This window comes from Galeopterus variegatus, unplaced genomic scaffold (genome assembly GCF_000696425.1).
Source record: "Galeopterus variegatus unplaced genomic scaffold, G_variegatus-3.0.2 Scaffold10261, whole genome shotgun sequence".
In the NCBI taxonomy this organism is placed as follows: domain Eukaryota; kingdom Metazoa; phylum Chordata; class Mammalia; order Dermoptera; family Cynocephalidae; genus Galeopterus; species Galeopterus variegatus.
This window is the reverse complement of record NW_007736372.1, coordinates 46,223-61,147: the sequence shown is the minus strand read 5'-3', so window position 1 is coordinate 61,147 and position 14,925 is coordinate 46,223. Positions and strand designations below refer to the sequence as shown.

Here is a 14,925-nt window from a genome sequence, read left to right as displayed (position 1 = left end):
TGTTTTAATACTAATTAACTTTATTTTATAAATAAGTAGTTGACATGTGAATTTTATATACCTGCTTTTATTAATAAGTATTTTACTGTCATTACTTGGCAAAGGATTAAACAAATTTTTAATAATAAAATAGTCTGGGTAGAATCTAATATTGATATTAAATATATACAAGAATACTTCAAAAAGTTTGTGGGAAAATAAAATTAAAGATAATACAAATCTTTCCATGCACTTTTAAAAGACCCCTTGTACAGTCATAAGATTATTTTGAAATTCAATGAGTGAAAATAATAAAAAGCAAAATAAGTCATTGCTTCTATGTAATTCTAAGTTTATTCCTAAACTTCCTAAGAGAATTCCGTTCATGGAAACAATAACACTTTGATCACTTTTTAAATTTTAACTCTTTGTAAACATATGTAAGGAGAATATGTGGACATGATTTTTTTTTTTTTTAAGGAAAAAGAACGATTGAAGCAAGAAAAACGTGACGAGAAAAGATTAAATAAAGAGCGTAAATTAGAGCAACGAAGATTAGAATTAGAAATGGCAAAGGAACTAAAGAAGCCTAATGAAGACATGTGCTTAGCAGACCAAAAGGTAATTTATATCATGTAAACTATTTCATTAATAAGTTTAATTTTTCCAGTTTTCTTACCTGATTCCTTCACTAGAGCTGCCCTTATGAAAGCCTTTCATCTTTATCTAGAGCAATGGATTTCCAAGTGTAGGTCAATTTGCCTCTTCTGGATACCTGCCAATAACCATCTCTGGAGCTCCTGTGCTGTTAATGGCAGTTGTTGATATATAAGTGGAGCACACTGCAAACCTTTTTAATTTAAATAGAAATACTGAAGAAATCTACAAAAAGAAGTATTATAGAAGTAGATAGGATTTCCATGTTTTTTTGGTCTTTCCCAGCTGTTCAGGCACAGAAAGATGTGACTCCTCCCCAAATCCCTGTAGACATTTAAGTAAACGAGGTTTTATAATCTGTAACCTTCAGTGCTTAGTAATGGTAGCTAACCTTTATTGAGCATGTTTACTACATACCAGGCACTAGACTAAACACTTATATGAATTCTCTCATTTAATCCTAAACACAATCCTGTGAAGCTGGTATTCTCCCCATTTACAGATAAGAAAACTGAGACACAGAGAGTTTAAGGAACTTGCCCAAGATTACACAACTAGTAGATGGCAACTTGGATTCAAATCCCAGTTTGTCAAACTCCTGAGTCTGTAGTTTATCATCCTGAAAGCCAAGAAATTGTGTCCATCCAAAGCACCTCATGTGTGTTTTCTCTTCCATAGTGCTCCAAAGAAATGTAATGTTGCTAAAATGCATAAAGGTAGAAATTTAGAAAGATCAAAATTATCTTGGCAACTGGCATGATTTCATATGCTTTTGAGTAGAAATCAATTATGTTTTTACTACAATTAAGAAGATGGTACTTTTTGAAAATTATATCAAAAATGCATGTAACCTCTATAAAACTGTCCCATAATATACTATACTTGGTCAGTAGCACCTGTATTTACTTATGTGCCATATTTATCTGATATAGAAATCATGATTGTCTCTTGACTTATATAAGCTCTTTTCTAAAGTGCTTGAAGTACTAGTTAGGATTGAATTATATTAATATTCTGTTTATTTACTTAGCATAAATGCTTTTAAATAAAAATGAAAGTATACTTACTAATTTTAGTCATTTGAATGTTTAAATATCCCTAAGTAGAGCTTAATGATAAATTAGTTAATTCCTTTTATAAGCCCATAGTGAGCAAGTTTTTTTAATCCTAAGTAAGCTGTATTTTCTTGTATATTTTATTTTCATTTAAATCCATATGCACTATATCAAATATAAAGGGGACTTCAAAAAATTCATGGAAAATGGAATTAAAAGATAAAAATTAAAAATATAAATGTTATTTTTTAACATAAGCTCCATCAAGTTGAAGGTACTTTTATAAATGATGATACGATCTCTAAATAACTGAGGGTCCTGAGAATTTAACCATGTCAGTACAGTCTTTTTTACATTATTAACTGAAGAAAAATGGATGCTCTTTAAAGATTTTTTTATTATTATTATTAGGATATTCATCATTATAAATCATAATCTTTCCCCATGTCCTCTACCCAACCTATCACTCCCCAACCTCCCCCCTGCCCATTCCTGTCTCTAGTATCCTTAGGTTCATTCTCTCCTTCTGAAATTTCAGTGTATTATTGTGGTCTTTTTCTTTCTTTCTTTCCCTTTAAAGATTTTTAAGTTTAAGAAACAAAAAGAAGTTAAAAGGGGTCAAATAAGGACTGTAAAGTGGATGCCTAATAATTTCCCATTGAAACTCCCTCAAAATTGCCCTTGATTGATGAGAGAAATGCTTAGAATGCTCACTGTCGTGATAGAGAAGGACTCTCTGGTGAAGCTTTCCTGGGTGTTTTTCTGCTAAAGCTTTAGCTAACTTTCTCAAAACACTCTCATAATAAGCAGATGTTATCATTCTTTTGCCCTCCCGAAAGTCAACAATAAAAATATTTTGGGCATCCCAAAAAACTGTTGCCATGACCTTTGTTCTTGATCAGTCTGCTTTTACTTTAACTGGACCACTTCCACCTCTTGGTAGCCATTGCTTTGATTGTGCATTGTCTTCAGGATCATTCTGGTAAAGCCATGTGTCATGGTGCTATTACATTTATTCTTTAAATAAATGCTTCATGATTAAGCTCTGCTGTTTTCTGCAGCTGATCGGGACACAACAGTTTTGACACCTATTGAGTAGAAAGTTTGCTGCACTTTAATTTTTCAGTCAGAATTCTGTAAGCTGAGCCAATTGAGGTGTCTGTGGTGTTGGCTATTGTTTCTACTGTTGATCATCCATTGTCTTCAATTAGGGCATGAACAAGATTAATTTTTTCCTTGCAAATTGATGTGTATGGTCTGTCTCTGTGGGCTGCATCTTCAACATCATCTAATCCCTTTTTTTTTTTTTTTTGTCAGCTGACCAGTATGGGGATTCGAACCTTGACCTTGTTGTTATCAGCACCATGCTTTCCCAAGTGTCTTATCCCTTCTTAAAATGAGTTATCCATTTGTAAACTGCTGATTTCTTTGGGACATTGTCCCCATAAAGTTTTCATAAGGCATCAGTGAGTTCATCATTCTTCCACCCAGGCTTCACCATAAATTTGTTGTTTTTTCTTGCTTCAGTTTTAGAATTCACGTTGTTCTGATAGTGACTCTTCAAATTGATTTTTTAAAAATATTTCTTAGTGCCTCAAGCTAGATTCTGTTTAGACATGTTATAACAAGTTAGTACAAGTTTATTTTGATGCAAAAAACCTTTGAAATCCATGCATAGTTTTTTCATAATATGCATTTCCCATGAACCTTTTGAACACCCCTCATATAAGTTTAAGGCGTGCTTTTATTAGTTTTGTTGCATAAATTTTTAGAATTATATGGAAATGTGTATATCTTATATGATTAGGGAAAAGGGGAGAATCAGAATTAACTTGTTTTCAAATGGAACATAAAAGATTTTTATGGTATCAGCTATTATCCATAGTTCTGAGTGTCCACACAATATTAATAGAAAAAGTCTTTGGTTGGATACTTCAGTAAGTGCAAGGTAGAAGAACATTTTTGAATGAGGACCAATTCAGATAAATAGAAATATTTGTAAGTCACTTTTTTCCCAATTAAATTTAAAATACTTCATTTTGAGTCTTATCCATGGGAAAAATGTTTTCAATTTAAATAGCCTATTTACTGAATTTTTTAAATGTCTGTGACAACTGGCAGTACAATTTAGTCACTAAAATGTTGACACGTGAGAATATTTGGGAAGTAGCAATAGAGACATCATCCTACTTTTAATACTGGAACTCATATTAGTGTTTTGCTAAGTACAGGGAAACCTAAAGGCCTTCAGTTGCATTGTAACTGGGTTTATGAGTTCTGGTCATGTGGACCTAGTAATTTATCTGCATTCATTAGCCATAGATGGTACCTCTCTCCAACCAAAGAGCCCACAGATGTGTGCTATTAGTTTTTGAGCTACCAAAAAAGTGTGAGTTTTAAATGTCTCTATCATTAGAAGAAATCAGTGCACATGCCCATACTAAGTATGTTCATGGTAAAGTACTTTTGAAATGTTCACTTTTTATGCTATTTAATTTTTGCTCCAGTTATATAAAACATTTTATCAATATGTAAGTTCATTGAAATTAGTGTCTCTTTTGTAGAGATCTAAGTTTGTATTGAGTTCAACCAAAATTTATTGATGGTTACTTGTTTTCAACACACCATGCTTAGTACCATGGGAATTGCAGAAATGCCCCTACAGAATTTATCATCCAAAGGGCACAATACAAGAGAAAAAAAAGATAGCTTATTTTACTCCAGAACGTACAAAATCATGGCTTTTAAAATTTGTCCTTTTTTATTTTATTTATATATTTATTTTATTTTCAGCCTTTGCCAGAGTTGCCTCGTATTCCAGGACTTGTTCTCTCTGGAAGTACATTTTCAGACTGTCTCATGGTGGTGCAGTTCTTACGTAACTTTGGTAAAGTTTTGGGCTTTGATATGAATATTGATGTTCCAAACCTGAGTGTTCTTCAAGAGGGATTGCTAAATATAGGGGACAGCATGGGTGAAGTACAAGACTTGCTTGTGAGGCTCCTCTCAGCTGCTGTATGTGATCCAGGTCTAATTACAGGATACAAGGTAAAAAAAACATTAAAAAGTTTTAAAATCTGTACTAGCAATGCATTGATAGCTAGCTTTAGTATATTAGCAGAAGACTGTGTAGACTGATCCAACTTTTTCCACATAATGACTCACAAAGTTAAATGTAGATTTACGTCAGGTTACACGTGGTACAAACACAGAAAAACCTGGTTATAGAGCTTCAGGAATATAGACTATTCTCAAGTTACTCTTTTTTCCTCTAGCCTTAGGAAAAGACCAAGTTGAGTTAAGGAAATATCCAAGTGGTATTCATCAAAAACAGAATTCATAATTTATAAAGCAATTATAACTTGTGTGTGGCTTTTAAAATTATACTTTTTTCTCTCTTAATCACCGTGAATAACTGAGGCACTTACAGACAAGCACATTAAAGACTGTGTGCTGTTCTGTGGATACTCAATTAGTTCAAATTTATCTTAATTCCAGTTAAGATACACATTCTAGTTAGCTTTGTTTTAGATAATGTGGTAGAGAGAGAAACTTCCAGGTGGACCTGTTAGTTTTTTCTCCGTTTTCCTGTTCATTCAGTGTGCCAGGCAATAAAACCTATGACACCGTAAAGCTAAAAAACATAATGAAAATGCTTTTGAACCTCCCCACCCTGATTATCATTGCTGATAAAATGTCTAGATAAAACCTGGGAAAAGCTTGGAATAGTTTCTGTAGTCAGAGAAGTCTTGAAAGATGATTTAAAACCTCTGCTACCCATGAGAATACATATTCTTCTCCCTGCCTGACTTTAAACCAAGGCTTTGAAGAGGGAACAGAAAGATATAAGTACTTGAATATGTGTCTATCATCTGTTGCCTATTTTTATCTCCACTTCATCAAAAATTTGAATAAAGCCCTTATCAGTAATATCTAGAGCATATAATATGCCAATATTTTTAATCTTACTGTTTTTATGTTATGAGTGATTATGATTAATACTGATAAAAATGCCAAACTTTTATAGGCCAAAACAACTCTTGGAGAACATTTGCTGAACGTTGGTGTGAATAGAGACAATGTTTCCGAGATTTTGCAGATTTTTATGGAAGCGCACTGTGGACAGACTGAGCTTACTGAAAGCCTGAAGACTAAAGCTTTTCAGGCTCATACTCCAGCACAGAAAGCTTCAGCCCTGGCTTTCCTAATCAATGAACTTGCATGCAGCAAGAGTGTGGTGAGGTGAGAATATGCCCAGGCTTTTCTGGTGATTCTTTTCTGTTTTGAATTTGTCTAATCATAGAATAATAGAAATTGCTTATAGAAAATTTAGAAATTACAGACTAGCACAAAGAAAAAAGTTGAAATTACACTTAATCTCACCATTCAGAGACGGATACTAACAATGTTTTAATGTATTTCTTTTGCAGTCTATTGAAAGAAAAAAATTGGATCTTTCTGTTTATATGTAACCTGTAGCCTTTGTCACCTGTTTTGTTTCATAATTTTGTTAATTCTATTATATAACTAGAAATTTTTAATATTTTTTCTTGTGATGGTGCCAGAATCCAACACCATCACAAGTACCCAAATTTTTCTTTCCTTGACATCTTTCAAGGGCAGATAACCACCTGATTTTCCTTAGTAGCCATTCGTAGAATTATCTAGCCACTTTTTATTTTGTTGCATGCTAAAACAGCCTTAGATTATTAGTTTATCAATTTATTAGTGTTTTTGCTGATTTAAAAAGTACTTAATCTCACTTAAAAGTCAAAATAAGTTGGCCACACTAGATACTAATAATAGTACTCTAGTATTTCAAGAGTCGTAAACACATTTATGTTCACCTTGTCCTTGCTATTCATTATTTTACAGAATTTAGTATGTTATTTTTAGTCCTTTACCTTTCTAGAAAAAAGGATCAATCCAAATATTCAGAGCCATGCATTTATTTCTACCATTGCTAGACATTTTAACTTTTCTGTACATATCTTAGTTGTGACACTGTATTAATAAAATTTTTCATTTGTTTTTGCTATTCACTGACAGTCATCCCCCAAACTGTGATAATGTTTAAGCTTTACAATGAAAGAATAATCTCATTAAGCATGACCATGATGACAGGTAGTAATGCTGAGCTGCACTTAGTTAAAACACACATACAAATCAATGTAAACAATACACTATGGTTTCTACCTTAGAAGGTCAAACACACCACTGTTTGACTTATTACCTTGAGCAAATATAATATTCTTAGTTTTTGTTTGGACATTTATATACATACCCTCAGATAGATATTTTATGTATATATGTATATAGGTGCACTTACATAGATATCCATGTATATTCTGGTTTCCTGATTTGATTTTGAAAATTATCACACTTAAATATGCAACAAACCTTGGAATGCTGTCTTTCTAAGGCAATTAGTAGATAGTTTCTTTCTTGGCTTAAGGTAGAAACCACAGTGAATTTTCTAATACCAATGTTGTACCCACTAAAGAAATTAATAAATTTTTAACATATATGTACATACATGTATAAACACGTATATATACGTATACACACACAAGGTCAATTGTATCATTTTTGCATACAAAATGCATTGTTATGCAAATTAATGCATTGCATAAAGGATTTATGTCTTCTAATAAATGTTTGCATTGGCAGTGAAATCGACAAGAACATTGATTATATGTCAAACTTGAGGAGAGATAAATGGGTCGTAGAAGGTCAACTACGCAAGTAAGTTCTGTTTTATTAAAATTAACGTACTGTTTTCCTTTTGTATAAGTTCCTAGTAAAGTATATGAATTGCAAAGATAGAATTTAAACTTTATTTTCTCTAAAGAAAAGGTAGAGTTTAATTTCAATTGGATATGAAATTAATAAAATTCAGGACCAGAATTTGCAATGGACAAAAGATATAATGAGATTTATTGATCTTATATGCTGCAAACTTAGACAAAAGTCAGTGTCTCTTTTTTCTTTCAGAGAAGACAAGTCATTACATTTTCTGAGATTGTTGTTGCTATCAGGTGGCTTTTGTCATAAATATTGTTATGTTTTTCATTTTTGTTTTTTGGCGGTTGTCTGGTACAGGGATCCAAACCCTTGACCTTGGTGTTATTAGCACCATGCTCTCCCAAGTGGGCCACCGGCCAGCCCTGTCATAAATAGAATGTCTGGAACTACCCCTTTTTTTTGTAATTGCTTTCTGATTAAAATTTGCTTGTATAGAATCTAACCAAATTTATGCAACATTAAAATTTTAGTTATCTTACTGCCAAGAAATATGCTAAAATTACTTAACTTCTATGTTGAGGATAGTTTCTTTGCATTAATTTGAATTGAAATTTATTTAGTCAGATACTGTTGAATCAGGAATTATCATTGGCCATTGTTAGAATTAATCTTTTGTGCTTTCATAGTTTTTTTTTAAATGTGTTCTAATTCCAAAGAGATATCCAGAATAACTCTTTAACGGTAATATATTCTGTAATTTATGTGAACGTATTTCTTAAATTTCCTTTATTCGAATTTATATTGTCATTTATATATTGCTTACCTTGAGAGAAATAACATAAGGTGTTTTTGCTTAAAATTCATATTATGCTCTTTAAAAAGTCTTTTATTCCGTTTCATCATATTTTTGTAATATTTAAAGGCTCAGAATTATTCATGCTAAGAAAATAGGCAAAAGAGACACTTCAGGTGGCATTGATCTTGGCGAAGAGCAACATCCCTTGGGCACACCCACTCCAGGACGGAAGCGAAGAAGGAAGGGAGGAGACAGTGATGATGATGATGATGATGATGATGATGATGATAGTGATGACCAAGCTGAGGAAGATGATGAGGATGAAGAAGATAAAGAAGACAAAAAAGGAAAGAAGACCGATATCTGCGAAGATGAGGTAATTAAACTTAGGTTGTTTTAAAACAACTAGAACTGCATAACATATTGAAAAATAATACAGAATTTGTAGTCAAATGGATTTGGATTTGAATTCAGTTTTGGCATTTTCTTGTACAGTACTCAGTGCCTTTAAAAGCGTTGTCAGAAGCATGAAACCACAGTGTGTTTTGGAGAGTCTTATATGCAACAATAATGAACTAGGATGTTTTGCTTTTTTAGTGAGAGGAAGCCATTGAAGGATTATAATAGGCAGGGGAAGGACGTGGTCAGACTTGATTTTGAAGTGGCTCACTCTGGCCACTTTGTGGAAGATAGAAATAGGGTAGGGCAAAATCACAGGTGTGAAGAATCAGCCAGGTGGTACTGTAGTAGTTCAATGAGTTGTGAGACTGCATGCTATTATCGTTGCCATTAACTAAAATAAGGATATGAGGAGCAAAGTAAATAGATGATTGGGAGTAGGGGTAGGTAAGGGAACTGATAACTAAAGACAGGAAATGATAGGTTCATTTTGAACACGTTGAGTTTGAGGTGTCTGTGCAGAAGTTCAACAGTCAGTTGGATTTAGAAAGCTGAAGCATGAAGAAGAGTTTAGTCTTGGAAATATAGATCTGGGAGTACATAGACGATAGTTTAAAATCATGAGCTGGATGAGTTTGCACAGGGCAATTGGTTTAGTGAATGTAATAGTGGACTAAGATTGGAACTCTAGGGAACGTCAGTTTCTAACACGAACCCACAAGACTTCTTGTTCAATAAGGAACAATCAGAGAGGTAGATTTCCTACCCCATGTCCATACACCGGGATGATTCACAGAACTCAGCATATACTTGTGCTTATGGCTATGAATTGTTACAGTAAAAGGAAACAAAGCAAAATCAGCAAAGAGCATATGGAGTGAAGTTCAGAGGAAACCAAGTGCAAGTTTTCAAGAGTCTTCTCCCAGTGGAGTCATGCGGGATGGGCTTAATTCCCCCAGCAACAAGTTTTGACATGTGTGAAATGTTGTCTACCATGAAAGCTCAAGAGGCTTAGCACCCAGGTTTTTTACTGTGGACTGGTCATCCTCTGCATAGCATGTGCCGAAACTCTAGACTCTAAAGAAAAATAGGTGTTTGGCATGAATCACATTGTTAGCACAAATAGTTTAGGTTCAAGGAGCCAATCTTATCCGTTAGGGCTGGGGGGAAACCCTCCTGAAATCCGAGTTCTCATATGCCAGCCAAGGACCAGCCTTTTAAGCAGACATTTGAAAGGATAGCAATCAGGCCTGCAATGTTAAGTCTTTTCTACACATGTAGTAATAACAGAAATCAAGAAAATTGAACATTTCAAAAAGGAGGGAGTGATAAACAATGTTGAAGCACCAGAAGTCTACAGTGATGAGGATTGAAAGTGTTTATTGGATTTAGCAACACAGAGATCATTGGTAACCAATGCCAGTTTCATTAGAGGGGTAAGAGCAGACACGAGGCTATAATCAATTGATAATGATAGAAAGTGAGAAAGTAAAGACTGTTTCAAGCATCGCACGACAGAAGAAAGGGTAGTTCCTAGAGGAGGACAAAGAACCAAGGACTTTTTCAATGTGAAAGACTTGAGATGATTTTTGGTTGAAGGGAAAGAGTCAATAAATTGAGAGGGGGGGATTGAAGATTAAAAAGAATAGTTAATGGTTCAGGGTTCTAAAAGGGGTCCAATCAAGATGAAGGAGCTACCTCTGAAGGTATTGGGATTTCAGTGTATTCTACTGGTTATACCACTAAATTGGAATTTATTTATAGAAATTATTTGTTTCACCTGGTTTCCTTTTTAACACAGAGAATTAACAAACCATATATTTTATTCTTTTTATATAGATGATTTGAAAATCATTATTAATGTTTCTTAGAAGAGATTTGTCATTTAAAGCAGTATTTTACTTTTTTGTAAGTGTTGAATTATAAATGGTTTGTAGGATTTCACTGGCAAATGTATATCTTGTTGCTAATATGAGAAAATAATTTAATAACTTTTTGAAATAAATATTTGGGGACCTAAGAAGCCAAATTAACATTTCTTTTAAGTAATTTGAGTTATTCTTAATAATGAACTGGCAGATACTTACCAATTTCTTAAACAAATAAAATTTTGGCTACTTAATGAACCTGATTGATAAAATAGGTATATTAGTTCTCCAAAAGAGGTTTGGCCTATTGATTAAGTTATAGGTAGAGTATCAGTAGTTATATTCCATAAAGGATTAATTGCAAGGAGGTTTTCCATTGAGGCCCATAAGATCCCTTTTAATTAAAAGATACTACACTTGACTAAGTTATAGCCCTTTGTCTCAAAGATGATTCTCTCCTCTCCTCACTCTTTATTCTTTGAATACAAGGAGTCTTCTCCCAGTTTTTAGATTTGTGTTGAGACCTATGTGAGCTTTAACCTCACAAGTTGGCATGTAAGAGGTTATGTGGACAATTAAACTCTGACATGTAGGGGTAGATAATGGCCTTCATTTTTGGTTGGGAAACCATGGGAAACCATGCCAGGGGTAGATTTTGTGTTGTTAGTTATAATGTCATTGTTTTTGTTACCCCTCTCTCTGGTCTTTGAATTTCTTTTATGTCTCTGAAAATTATAAGAACTATTAGCCAGAACTCCTTTCAATAAAACTTCACTAGACATTTTATTACTTTATCATCTTAGGAAGAGTCTTAAAAATTGCAGTGAGTTAATTTGGCCGATACATGGCAGCTTCGATGTCTTATTTTAAAAATTTATTGATTGTATTGTATTTTTCCATAGGCAAATTATCAAATATTTGCCCTGATGATCAAAAGATCACTTTAGAATCAGTATATAAATATCTATTTGAGAGCCAAGATTTAGGGATCATTGAGCCTGTAGTCTTTTAAGGTTTCTTTTAATCCCAAACAGAATTTGTGTTATTATTAGCATAAATAATATATCTAAATGCCTTTGTAACTTGGTCCCCTAAATTGGGATATAAGGAGTGGATAAATGCTAGATAAAGGTAAAACTATTGAGGTCTTCTTTTCACTTCCTTTTGTTGGGTAGGTAGCCATACTGGTCTAGAAACACGTATTCAGGAATGGTTGGTGGCAATATGGCTTTTTAAAATGCTTATAGAAAGTGAGCATCAGAAACAAGATCTAATTTTTTTTTAAATCTAAAATGTACCTGCCTCTTTTTATTAAAGAATGAGCTGGTTGCTTTCAGATCTGCTCTTATTTAGTCCTCACAAAAATTTCATGTTACAAATGATGTTATCACCAATTTACAGATAAGGAAATATTCTTAGAAAAATTAGGTAATATGCCTGTATCAAGTAGTACAGCTAAAGAAGCCCATGTACTCATGTATTCATGCCTTCCCTATAAAACATGTAATTTGGAGGTAGTTTTTTTATTTCCATTGTATAGAATGGAAAATTTTGTATAGCCATGTATAAACCTTCTGTTTATAAAATTAGTACTATATATATTGGAGATTATTTTTTATTCTAAAAGCTCAGCATGTTCAAAATATAATTTATCTTCTTCATTCTAAAAATGACTGTTTCAGTTAATGGTACCAGTGTTTTTCTAGTCTAGTAGATTTAAAACCTTAACATCATATTTTATTCCTTCCTTCATCTTCCTTGCCCTTCCCTGCCTTACATCCATGAGTTGCCAGGACTTAATGGTTTATAACTGTATGATATTTCTTACATTCATTTGCTTTTTTCCATTTTTTATTTCTTTTACCCTGATAAGGCCCATCTCTCCCTCTTGAATCACTGCAGCAGCCTACTAGCTAGTTTTGCCAATTTTCATCCTTTCTCTGTTCCAGGTCATTTTATAACTATTGCCAGATTAATCTTTGTAAAGCGTAGTTCTGATGTTTAGCCTCCCTCAAAGAATCTTGTTGTCCGTTGCTAAGCATTTACAGCTCTTCACAGTCTAGCCATAAACTTGACTTGCCTCATTCTCCCACATTTCATGTCAGTATTCGTCAAACTCTGTCTGGAACGCCCTGTCATGTTTTCTCTGATTGATAAATGCCTAACCATTCTTTGGTAGCTGATTAAATCATGACGATTTCTATATAGCCTCTCTTGGTATAGATTCCCACTAGAAGTAATCTCACCCTCCCCTGGACTTTGTGGTTCTCTAATCTCTACCTCTCTTGAGGTCCTTATAGCTTCCTACTCTTCGGTTTTTTTCTTTTTTAATGTAATGTTTTCTGTGTCTCCTTACCAGATTATTAGTTTATACAGAATAAGAACTGAGTCTTATTTGTTTCCACAGTGCCTCTCCTAGCACTTTGCTTATAAGAGGCTTTCATTAAATATTTGCTGGTTGACTGAATAAATAAATCTTAAAAACACATAAATAATACTGTGTTTTGTTATATATAGGATGAAGGTGACCAAGCAGCAAGTGTTGAAGAGCTTGAAAAACAGATTGATAAACTGAGTAAAGTAAGCGCTTTTCAGATAACATTTATATCTTTTTTGCAGTTTTAAAAATCTGCATTGCATGGAATTAGTCTTTCTGACTGCTAAGTAAAAACAAGCTTTTTGTGAATAATCAAAATGAAGAGCCCTAGAAACATTCTCACAATTAAAACTTCACAGTTTAATGCCAAAGTTGAAAGCCTTCCTCTTAAGACCTGATACTGAACTTAATCAGAGCCTATGAAGAAAAGGTTCTGTATTCTTTGATTTTCCATATAAATACAAAGTATCAATAAAGGCATGGTTTTACTTCTTGGAATTAATTACTCAAAAAATTCGGTTGAATTCCATAGTAATAGTTTCAGCATCTTAGGTTTTATTTTACATTTACATATTTGTGGGATTTATTTGCATGTGATTTATAAACTGTATATATGTATATACTTCTCAGTAACATTACTGAAATTTAAGATGAACTTTTTGTTCGTGCTTCCCAAGCGGCGAACTTTTTGTGAGAAAAAAATGAGTTTTTACCAGAAGTGGGAAAGGGGAAGGGAGAAATGGGTAAAGGACCACAAAAAATGTTTACACTGTATAATGGTAAAATTTTTTAAAAAAGAAAAAATGAAGTATTATGGGATTCCTACATATTGTATCAATGTTAGATTTATCACAGATCTATCCCAAAATTTAGTCATGTGTTGCCTGTGTTTACATCATGAGTATAAAAATAGGCAAATGCAGGTCTGGTCAATAACATATGTAAGTATTATTTGTTATATACTATAATCAATAGAATTGAGACAGTTTGCCTTGGCTCAATGAAATATTTGATGACATTGTTTTTCAAATATAAGACATGCTTTACTATATGACACCTGATAAAATAAAACTTATCCTTTTAATCTGTGGCAACAAAAATATTCCAATTATCCTTGAAATCATTTCTGTCTGTATAAATGTTACTGAAATTGAAGTCAGACATGTAATATTTAGCCCTTTTGCTATCTTTTCCCAGTAGTGAAATTTATCTCTTTTAATCTGTGGCAACAAAAATATTCCAATTATCCTTGAAATCATTTCTGTCTGTATAAATTACTGAAATTGAAGTCAGACATGTAATATTTAGCCCTTTTGCTATCTTTTCCCAGTAGTGAAATTTATCTGCTCTAAAAGCATAACAATTATAAAGTTGTTTATATATTAATTTTTGAAGCACTTAACATCCATAATTTAATTACATGTACCATTTTTTAACAGCAACAGAGTCAGTACAGAAGGAAGCTCTTCGATGCTTCTCACTCATTGCGTTCGATGATGTTCGGCCAGGATCGCTATAGACGCCGTTACTGGATTCTTCCCCAATGTGGGGGGATTTTTGTAGAAGGCATGGAGAGTGGTGAAGGTAGGAACTATTAACCTATTACCAAGTATTAAATAAGCAACTATATTTTTTAAAACCCTGTTACTTCTTCAATATATTTTGTACTTCCATGATGAAGCCTGCTTTATTGATAAGCATTGTAAAACCTTGATTCCCATTGCTTTTGAACTCAGAATGCCCCTTTCACTGATAAATATTTCCTCCCTGCCCATGGTTTTTCTTCTGTATTTATGCATTAGTCTGAGAAAAGGTAGAAAATATTTAATTTTCAGTAAACAGTAAACATATTAAGGGATCTTCAGGTCTAGAAACAGTGCTAGGAGGTATGCATACCAAGAGTCAAAGTCCTACTACGGAGGACCCTCAGAACAGTGTTGATGTCAGATAAAGGCCCTACTGTCCTTCTGCTGGCCCTCAGGAAAGTGGGAAGAAACCGAGCACCATGGCCATTCAGCTAAAACCAGGGATTTGTTGCCCTTCAATTCA

General features: G+C 33.3%; 1 protein-coding gene across 1 annotated transcript in view; it reads left to right on the top strand.

Moving 5' to 3' along the window:
• The first annotated feature begins 465 nt into the window (after positions 1-465).
• LOC103609896 (bromodomain adjacent to zinc finger domain protein 2B) overlaps positions 466-14,925 on the top strand; it is a 38,115-nt gene continuing 23,655 nt past the window's right edge. Inside the window, exons 1-7 of the mRNA XM_008594159.1 lie at positions 466-600; positions 4,485-4,739; positions 5,719-5,933; positions 7,362-7,436; positions 8,359-8,608; positions 13,017-13,079; positions 14,316-14,460. Of these exons, the coding sequence (XP_008592381.1) occupies positions 547-600; positions 4,485-4,739; positions 5,719-5,933; positions 7,362-7,436; positions 8,359-8,608; positions 13,017-13,079; positions 14,316-14,460 (1,057 nt within the window). The 5' untranslated portion in view covers positions 466-546. The remainder of the gene's footprint in view (positions 601-4,484; positions 4,740-5,718; positions 5,934-7,361; positions 7,437-8,358; positions 8,609-13,016; positions 13,080-14,315; positions 14,461-14,925) is intronic.